The following is a 10,828-nucleotide window of genomic DNA, read 5'->3' as shown; positions in this document are numbered from 1 at the left end:
TGTGTGTGTGTGTGTGTGTGCGTGTGCTTGCGTGCGTGCACGTGTGTGTGTCCTTACCATTCTCCACATGCTCCTCCTCCCCCACACTGCCCTCCGGTGTGGTCCGTTCATAGCCTTCCTCCGGTAACGGCAGGGCCCCCAGCCGTGGCCCTGATGAACTCTTGCTGCTCGGCGTCTCCGAGTCCTCCAGGCCACTGTCATAGCAACCGCCGTCCTGGGGCTGGCTGACTACTGAGAAGGTCACCCGGCGAAGGGTCCCCTGCAGGGAACAACATCCACAATATGGGATTAATCATCCAGGATTCCTAATCTGAGATTCTAAATCTGGGGATTAGGCTGGTGGGCAGGGGTCCGCAAAGACATATCGAGATTATCTGTTCATGTTCGCCTTGATTATGGGCTTAGCTGCTACAACGCAGGGTAATAGCCATCTACCAATCACAGCGGTCTTTCAAAGTTTTTGGTTGGGTTTTAATCTCGGTTTAGATTAATGCTTCTGGACATAGCGGATGTTTACACACAGCTACTGTTGGAAAACCCGTGGCCTGCCTGGAGACACTTATTTTTCATCTGGAATGGGGCCCAGTGGTAGCAGCTGGGTAATATAGTACACCCTAAAAACCACCTACTTTGTGCTCTATTTCACTTGGTGAAGTGTGTTAAGCCTTCCATTTGGGTTGCAAAAGCTTGAAATATAACCATGTGGTTTCCAACCGTAGGCTGCCCCATCACTGTGTACACACACCAATGGGCCGTCTACCACCAGTGACAAATCTAGTGATCCTGCAGTGTGGCGACTGTTTAAACTCACGTAACAAATAACGTCATTCAATCAAATTGAGCTTCGCGACCTGCCTGAGTTCTCCGTGTACAAATCACCACGGTCTAGTTAGCAGACTAGTTTCCACTTTGGGGAGGAAAAAGACTGTAATAAGTCCATGCTGAGAGAATATCAGAGAGAGTTAAATGACTGCGTCAAGGCCTGGAGGGATCACTCTGCGCCAGGAAGCCCATTTCTATACAACACCCCTCCTATCTCTACTCACACTCATTTATCTGCTCACAAAATTACAACCCTGCCAATTTAGATCTCCCTTGAAACAGGCGTCCTATAGAGAGGAAGTGAGGGAACAGAGGGAAAAGCGCAGATTAGGGCGGAAAAACTTCAGCTCCGAACGTCGCCTTAGGATAATCTAGGGGGAAATTGACGGACGGCGGGGATAAAAGCCCGAGCTGCGCCAATTCTTCCCTTTCTTCCAAACACCAAGAGAGAAGGAACATTTGAACATTTCACCTAATGAACATGCAAGACGAAAGCGGAGAGGGAACACAGCAAAATTAATTAGGCGGAGGGGGAACTGAACGCAACGCTTGTTTCTCCACCGGTTCTCGACAAGGTTCAGATGAAAGCGGGACGAGAGAGAGACCGAAGGAGAAAGTGACACCGACATCACGGGCGACGAGCGCAAGCGAGACAGAGGAAGAGAGAGTCAGATAATGCAGTCTAATGAAAAAGTAGCAGTTCTCGGCGTCTCGGTCTCCTCAGCTTAACCCTTTCCACGGGGAGGAGTGTATTTTTAGAGTTTAGATGAAGCGGTGACCGTGCGCCCTCATCGCCAGTCATTTAGCGTTTAGACAGGAGCAAGAGAACGAGGGGAAAGTGAAAGAGAGGGTGGAAGAGTGAAAGAGAGAGAGAGAGAGAGAGGTGTGGAGAATTGAGGGGTTAGGATTACCAGATGAATGCGGGAATCCAGCCTCTGCCTTAGGGTGGGAGCTGATTGACAGACAGGGAGTGAGTTACCACTATTGGAGGACTGGTGCCAGTTACCCTCTGTGTGTTCTATTACAGAATTCATCCGTTCAGCCGTGATTCCATCTAATTCAATTTCCCTCTAACCCTCTTTCTGTCCGTAGCTCTCCCCCCTCTTTCATTCTCTCTTTCTGGTAATTTTATTTTCTACTCTACCCGCTTCCACCCCTCCTTCTCCCCCGTCTTTTTCCACCCTCGCCTCCACAGCCGCGCGGCATCTCTCCCCCCTTCTCTCTTTCCCTCATTCCCCCCCCGTTTTCCTCCCGCCACCCCCGCTGCTCTCTCGCTCCCCCCCCCTCTTTTTCTCTTTGCCAGTCAGCTTTATGATGTGGCGATCGATGATGTGTCCTTGACCTCGTTATGAGTCCCTCTCCTCTTCCCCACAGCAGGCTTTATTGACCCATAACTCCTCTACACTCTAACCCCCTTCCTCCTCTCCTCTCTCGTCCTCCGTCTTCTCCATCTCTCTCTCTCTGTCTTTTGCTCATTGACAAACTTGACAAACTCATGTTATGTTTGGGCATCTTTTGATCGTTAACTTCTGCTTCTTTTGCACTCTACACATCCCCCCCTTCCCCTCTCGCTCCCTATCTCTCCATGTCTTTTTTTGGTTCTTCAAAAGCTTCACTCTTCCCCCCAAATTGGCTATATTTTTGGCCACTCATTATATGTATATATACTTATACTTATACTTCTGCTGCTCTTACCCATTCAAATCTTTATTCTTCCACCTGCACCTCAACTGTTGTCAGCCCGGTCTGTTTTTTTTTTTTTTTTTTTTTTTTTAGCTTTTAGCTTCTCTGTCTTCTTGGCTCATACCTTACTGTAACTCTATCTCTCTTTCTCTTTTCTTTCTGCATTACCGGCTTTTGCCTTTCTCTAAAAAAAACTCTCTCTCTACCCAAGCTCCCTTGATGTTTTCCAACCTGACTCACAAAGCACAAAGTATGTTTGTGTGTGTGTGTGTGTGTGTACAGTGTGTGTGCTTTCTATTATTTGGCTGAGCTGTTGCAATAAAGGACACATTAGCTCAACTATGTGCTGTGTGTCAATGCACATGCACGCACACACATACATACACACACACACTCACACACACACAGCTGACTTGGCTGAGGGCCAGTGTGGCCTATGAATTCATGCCTGATGGAATATTAATTGAGTTTGACGGAGGACATAAAAAACCTTCCCCTTAATCTGACACGGGCCATTACAGTTCAATACTGACATGGGAGCTTCAGTCATCTGCACAGCACTGAGTGTGTATGAGTGGGTTGTAACTGTGTGTGTGTGTGTGTGTGTGTGTGCGTGCGTGTGTGTGTGTGTGTGTTGCAAGTAGATTGTATGAGCATATGAGTGTCTCGATACAGTATGGGAGTTAGTTTGAAGTTATTTCTGGCAGATCTGTGTGAATCAAATAGCAGCATGATAGGTCTGAACTCAGAATAGACTTAACCATCTGAATCCTACAGCTCTGAAGGAGCTGTAGAACTGCTCCCAATATAGCTTTCATTTCATGACATGAGCTTGTTGCAATGTGTGCGTGTGTGTGTGTGTCTGTGTGTGTGTAAAAGAGACTTCACACCTGCATGTTTGTGTTTTCTGACTGCGTATGAGTGTGAGACTTTGAAAGCCTGCAGAATGTGTTGTGTCAGCCTGTGTGTGAATATGTGTTTGAGTGCGTACGTGTTAGTGCGAGTGAGGATGTGTGTGTGTGTGTGTGCACGCGCGTGCGCACGCAGGTCGGCTCAGTCATCAAGGTAATTAGTGTGTAAACCTCCTCGCTGTCGGTTCAAAGAGAATTAACGAGCTCTAGTTAATTAACAGTCTCCCTCTCTCCTCGTTACATGTGTCTGCATATTCAACACACGTGTGCGTGTGCTTGTGTGTGAATGTGCGGCATCTGCATAACATCTGAGTGTGTGTCCTCCGCACGTGTATTTGTCTGTGTATGTGTGTGCGTGCACATGTAGGTGAGAGTGTGTGTATGTGTGTGTGTTTGCCTATGCCCTGCTACACTCCCGTCTGCATAATGAATTGACAGGATGCGGCTTATGCATAAACCAAAACTACAAATATGGTTGTAGGACTAGAGCCACATTTCCCCTTGGCTCTCTGCTCATTCTCATTTATGTTTGACAACATCTAGGTACAGGGGGAGAGTTGATTTTATTATTTATTAGTTTGCTACATAGACATTATGCTAAGTTATTTATTTCATTTTCAGCACATAATTGGTGTTTTGGTTATAACAATGCTGAGGTTGGAGGTTAAACTCCCACTATGGCCACACATTTGTTCATTCAAGCACTAAACTGTAAGTCGCTTTGCATGCAAGCAGAGTGAGCATGTCATGCATAATCCATAGCTGACTACAGTATATAGACCTGTGCTGTATATCCCATTCTAGATATACCAATATGACCAATATGACATACTTTACAATCAACATTCAGTATAATAAATACGGACAAAATTAATGGTACGGTATTTAATTATCAGTGCCATAACATGATACTATTTATTGGAGTTTGACTGATATGGCTTTTTTAAGGCCAATAGAGTCTTTAAATTTGATTATTTTCATGCCAAAAAATTCCAAGTATTCAGTGTTTTCCCCTAACTTTTATTCTGGTCACGGTGGAAAAGCCTCTGAAACAGCATTCCGACCATCATGGGACAGTAAAACTCATTTAAACCCATACTAATGGAATTCTTTTGGTGGCTTAGCAGCTCTTTAAGGCAGAGTGACCCACCCCACCTATTTGATAGTAGGGGAAACCCTGGTATACACTGTGTTTTTAATGAAAGAATTAAAAAACTCCAACATATCGGCCGCGGATGACACTGACTGGCCGATATTTAATGAAAGGTCAAAATCGGTCTGCCGGTATATCGGTCTAACCCTACTATTTCTATCATGAAATTATGTTAGAGCATTGTGTTTTTCCTAATATGATATCCTATTTACTAGCCAAGAGTTAGATGACCTGATAAAATGTCAGTCTTCCGCATATTATAGCCATAACGGAACAGAATATGTAAGGTGATATGTTATTCCGCTGCTGTACCGCAACACACTATGAAAACTAATATGCCTCTGTTGACACCACATGGGTACAGTCGAGACTTCATATCTAGAATGCTGATCAGTCAAAATGACCTTTGCTTCTGCTCTCTTGTTCTGCCTCTGTTTGGAAATCATGTTGCGTTAATGCAGCCGACAGATGTGTGTATGGCACTGGGCTCATCTGTGGGTGAGTGCAGCATGAGTCGGGAGTGAGTAACCAAACTCAATAAGTGTATTTTTATTAACAGTCGAATACTATTGAAAAACAATGCCTTCATATTGACTGCCGTTCTATACCAATTATTGACCAATTATAAAGCACGGATGCTTCCACTTTCCACGATTAGACTGCAATGTGAAGACGCTATGTGTGTAATAAATAACACATGGATCAATACACATGATTATCCAATCAGTATATTAAAAGTGAAAGAGCTTTGTAGGCTCCATTGTTCACATGGTTTCACTTCCTGCTTTTAATGTATTTTGTTTTTGACTTTTCCTTGCCATTTTATTGTTTTACCATTTTCCACCATGTTGTTTTTGTTGCCATTTAGATTCTGTTATCCAGTTGCTTTAGTGTGCCATTTTGACTTTTTGTTGTTTTTTTTCTATTTATTTATTCTTTTTGAGCTGAACATTTTTTAAGCACCTCGGGTGTGAAATGGGTGAAATGTTTTAATGAGCACCTTGGGTGTTTTTTATCTCACCTACAAAAATTGGCGAATTTCATCTCTTCTTTCTGTATTATTTAGCATCGTACTTCATCACTGTATTTTTTATCATATCACTTCTATATTTCATCCCTGTACTGATAAGGCCAATAAATAAAACAAAACTACACTAAACTGAAACAGAAAACTCAAGTCAATTGGTCAAATTTCTTAGTTCTTGGGTTACATTTGCTGGGAAATCTTTGAACCCTTTTGCTGTTGACTGCTAAGTTACGCATCAAAGGCAGCAAGGAGGAGAAACAGTGAAATATGCTGACAGAAAGCATCTCACAGGGGCTGTGGAACAGGACAGAGGTGTTAACAATTCATTTGACGATGATAAATTTACACGGGTTATCTAAATATAGGCCTGATCTAAAACTGCAGTCTAGACCTCGTACCGTAATGTGCGAGGTGCGCAGCGGAGGAGGAATGTGGTGTCCTGAGGCTACGTCGAAAAGTGCAGACATCCTGTTTACACGTTGCACCCATTAGGTCAAGCAGGCAGGTAAAGACAAGTAGGAGAGGGAGAGAAAGAGACAGACGATGAAGGGAGACGAGCCATAAACAGATGAATGAAAAAAAAGAAACGGATGAAAGACGGGGCCGAGAAGAAGGCTGCTGCTAATCGGCATTTGCAACCAGAGCGGGCGACGGGCGAGAATGCGTATAACCGCAGACGGTGGGAAATTAGAAAATGAGGAGTGAAAGGATGGTGCTGTGAGCGGAGAGAAGGTTGACTGTTGTGGTATTTGTAGAATGCAGAAAATGGTTTGGAGAGCAGAGTTTGGAGTAGCAGGCAGGTTGAAACTCAGCTTAGGGAGGGCTGAAGCAATCTGAATGGAATTTCTTCAGCTGTCTGACTGACGGATGGTGATGAGCCAAGGCACCTTGTAACTGCACACACACACACACACACACACACACACACACACACACACACACACACACAAACACACAACTGTGCACATACTGTAAAACACACACTCGGCACACCTGCTTACTTGCACTTGAACACACACACACACAAATGCACACGCGCGCACACACACACACACACACACTCATAACTATGCAGCGTGTATGTTGCAGTGGGACCACCTCTGCAGTAAAAGCAATCCTCCCTACCCTATGCTTCTCCTCTCCTCTTCCCCCTGTTTTTTTTCCCTCCCATATTTCTCTCTTCCCTCTCTTCCCTCGCGCTCAGTCTCTCATTCACCCCTCTCTCTCTTATTTTCCCTTTCTCTGCTTTCTCTCTCCCCCTTTCACACCCCTTTCTTTTCACTCCACCGCTCTCTCTCTCCTCCCATCCTCCTCCTCCTTCCCTCTCTCTCTCTCTCTCTCTCTCTCTCTCAGTCTCTCTCTCTCTCCATGGCTCCCTCTAGAAGCAGGTGATGTAGAAGGGTGCTCAGCAGTATCTGACTATCAGGCCTGACTCTGTGAGAGGAATGATAATCACTGTGCTGCACTGCAGAGAGAGAGAAAGAGAGGGAGCGAGGGAGAGAGGAGAGAGGGAGGGAGAGGGGGCATGAGGAAGAGGGAAAGGGGGGGGCAAGTGCGGCAGCAGAGAGAGGGGGCAAAAAAGAGTGTGGGGGGGGCGTTGGTGAGAGGAGGGAGAGAGAGTAAGACAAAGAGAAAAGAGAGAGAGACAGCAAGACAAAGAGAAAGAAAGAAAGAAAGAAAGAAAGAAAGAAAGAAAAAGAAAGAGAAAATGACTACTTCCTTAGTAACATGTAACTACTCTCTGTGTCAGGCATGCTCTCTCTCTCGCTCTCTCTCTCACCCTCACACAAACACCTTCTCCTCCACCCCTCCCCCCATTGTCCCCCTCCTGCACACACACACACACACACACACACACACTCAAACACAGACACACACACCCCATAGCTTGTAGTACAGCAGCCCCGCGGTATGAGGGAGAGCCTTAGCCTTGTGTCTGAGCGCCAGAGAACATTAACTGCAGCAGCGAGGTCATCTGATCGGCACGCTGCGGTCCCTCTCTCTCTCTCTCTCTCTCTCTCTCCTCCTCACACTGCTGCAGTCTGCAGTCTGCCCCCATGTGGCCACCGCAGGAACTACCGGACACGCCGGCTATTACGTCTACAGTCCCAGTAAACAGTTTTCGTACCGTACGATGTATGTATGTAATCTGCTGACGCTAGCTGCTCGTGAATCATTTTCTCTTTCTGGGAGCAATTAAGTCCTAACTCTGCGGCCACTGCTCATTATCATAACGCTAACTAGTTACTGTAAGTGTGCGGGGTGTTTGTAGTTGCTTGTGTGCAGTATGTGTGTGTTGGTGTGGGCGAGGGAGAGACAGAGAGAGGAAGAGAAAGGGGGACAGAGAGAGAGAGAGAGAGAGAGAGAGAGAATGCTTCACCGTATGTGGGGCTACTGCATTGCCATCCACCACAGCTTTGTTATCATCAAGCTGTCCACTCTGGCATTGAGCATTCTCCCTGTCTCCATCTGGGCTCTCCACCCTGCAGATACACATTGAAAATCACTGACTCTATTCACAGCGTTGCGCCTTTGAAATGTTTATCCTTTTGTGCAAATGGTCGCTGCCTATAGGGGTGAAAAACAAAACAGAAACAAAAGCTGATAAGGCTGAAATGTACAGCGAGGCTTACCGGACAAATGCCCATGACTAGATGATTAGCTCCTTTGTTTGTGTGAGCGTTTGTGTGTGTGTGTGTGTGTGTGTGTGTGTGTGTACGCTCGTGATATTCATTACTTTCTACTGCCAACCCCCTAAAACAGTCATCTCTTATAATATCCATGACAGCAGTCATTGTTAAGAAAGACGCAAACAGGATGGTGGCTGTACAACCACCCTTCTGTGTGTGTGCGTGAGTAAGAGAGACCATACATATGTATGCCTGCTATTTAGATGGCATTTACTGCCCATTCTGGTCGGTGTGTGTGTGTGAGTGGAACATTAGACTAATAGTATGCGTGTTAGGAACAGGCTTTTCCCACCCACTGCTATTGTCCATTAAGGTTGACCAGAGGAGACTGGACAATGGATTCACTGTGAGGGGCCAGTGTATAAAAGGCTAAAAGTAAGGATGAGGCTAAAGATACTTACTCTAACACACAGGCGGGCACAGAGGCAGGCAGGCACACACCCACACACACGCATGCAGACACAACACAACACAGCACACACACACACACACACACGCACAACCTCCCTGTTGAGAGTGATTAGCAGTGCTGCTGTGAACAATAGACAGAGTCAATAAAGGACCTCAGAGACATCCGGAGACAAGAGCAAGGTCTCTATCCCTCCTCCACCCCCCCTCCACCCCGCCTCCCCTCCCCTCCCCCACTTTTTCTCGCTCTCCACACCCCGTACACTTTCTCCTCCGTGTTGATACACTTTCTGTATATAGATACATTCATCCCATTCTTTTATCCCACGCTGGTCTTTCTCCTCCAATGTTCCAATTCGTTTTTTGATTTTTCACATCACCACCCAACTTGCTCTGTATCTCCCTCATTTTCTCCTTGTCTCTTTTTCTCTCTCGCTTACTCTTTCTCCTTTGTCGTGCTCCTGTCTTTTGTAAAATGGGCAGACGGGCTGAGCTGACAGAGGCTGACACGGCGGCGCACCACAACAAACTGAAATCCATCCTGTCAGTTTAGAATCAGTGTCACTCATTTTACAAGGTTAAAGATAGCTCTGCCTAATGCGCTGTCAGATGCAAACAAACACACACATATGACAGATACCCCTTGCCACACACACACACACACACACACACACACACATACACACACACACTCTGCACTCATGCTCCAGGAACGGACCGCATTAACTCACCCACCTACATACACATATGACCCAAAGTGGTTGAGCGGTGTGTGTGAGTGAGATAATATGTCTGTCTATTGGATATTTGTGAATGTGAATGTGTGTGTGTTTGTGTGTGTGTGTGTGTGCGGACCCCATTTCAGCCCTATCACCCCTGTGACAGACACAGTGGCACAGAAATGTCTTGGGGCGCCTCGCCCGATGTCTTGACAATAGTCTCAGTGTGTGTGAGTGACAGAGAGTGGCTCGGGGACACAGAGGGGGCGTTATACTGGGTAGACGACACGCACGCACGCACACACACACACACGCTAAAGAGGGAAGACAGTGCACTCTTTCTCTCTCTTCCCTCTGCGCTATTTCTCATTCCCTCTCTCCCTGACGCAGAGAGACTCAATCATTCTCACACTCTCTGTCTCCTTTGACGCAGAGGAAAAACATAAAACAACTGCTCCCTCACTCTCTTTCTGTGTGTGCGCGAGCATCCGTGTGTGCATGTGTGTGCATGTGTGTGCATGTGTGTGCATGTGCGCACACAGACTGTATAATTAATATGGCTTTCATTTTCTTTGAGCTATGAAGTATGCTTTTGGTATGCAAACAGACTTCTCGCGTGTGTGTGTGTGTGTGTGTGTGTGTGTGTGCATATGCTGTTCGATACACCAGAGACCGAGTGCAGAGTCGGGCCATTGAGCGGAAGGAAGGAGAGTTAATGAGAAAGCAGGGGAGAATCCAACCCTTCCCCATCGATAACCTCACACCACACTTCAAGCACACACATTGGCTGCATTTTCACCATCCCCTTTGCAAATAATAGTACAGCGTTAGGGTTAAGAAATGACTTCACTGAAGTCATATCCAGCCGAGTTTCAGAGAGCTGAGCCTTTGTTGGAGAGAGTCAGGCTGATTATTATGCGACTCCTTGCATTGAAAAAAAGAAATGTTTAAAAATGCAAATTGTTCCACAGCCACTGCGGTAAAACAGTTAAGCCACGGCTGAAAACATAATGTTTGTAGCATACCAAAACTATATTCTGCACACATTATAATATTTAAATGTATACTGTACTAATCTATACTAATGCATGCCTACTTCAGCAGATATTGTAGCCCAATAGTGGGTCTTCATGGATGTCAGGATTTAAGGAATGTGTTCACATGTTTACAATCTAAGGAGTTTATATTTCTTAATACTTAATATTTCCACCAAGCTTCCTCAGACAAACTATCATTTGGAATATATATATCCTGAAAAAGGAAAATCTTTGTTGGTGGGGACAGTTCACAAGTGTGAGCCCATGTTGAGGGATCATGAGGAGACATTTCTTCGCTTTTATGTCCTGTGGGCCCAAAGGGTCGAGCACCACTGCTCTAGCATACTAATGTATATACTGTCTGTAGTGTGTGTATGT

General features: G+C 45.7%; 1 protein-coding gene across 1 annotated transcript in view; it reads right to left on the bottom strand.

Annotated features, from left to right (window-relative positions):
- The window catches only part of pcdh7a (protocadherin 7a), a 35,219-nt gene that overhangs the window by 6,083 nt on the left and 18,308 nt on the right, over window positions 1–10,828 (bottom strand). Inside the window, exon 6 of the mRNA XM_078282700.1 lies at window positions 58–259. Within this exon, the coding sequence (XP_078138826.1) occupies window positions 58–259 (202 nt within the window). The remainder of the gene's footprint in view (window positions 1–57; window positions 260–10,828) is intronic.

Source organism: Centroberyx gerrardi, chromosome 3 (genome assembly GCF_048128805.1).
Source record: "Centroberyx gerrardi isolate f3 chromosome 3, fCenGer3.hap1.cur.20231027, whole genome shotgun sequence".
In the NCBI taxonomy this organism is placed as follows: domain Eukaryota; kingdom Metazoa; phylum Chordata; class Actinopteri; order Beryciformes; family Berycidae; genus Centroberyx; species Centroberyx gerrardi.
The sequence above is the reverse complement of the archived record's forward strand: the minus strand, read 5'-3'. Positions and strand labels throughout refer to the sequence as shown.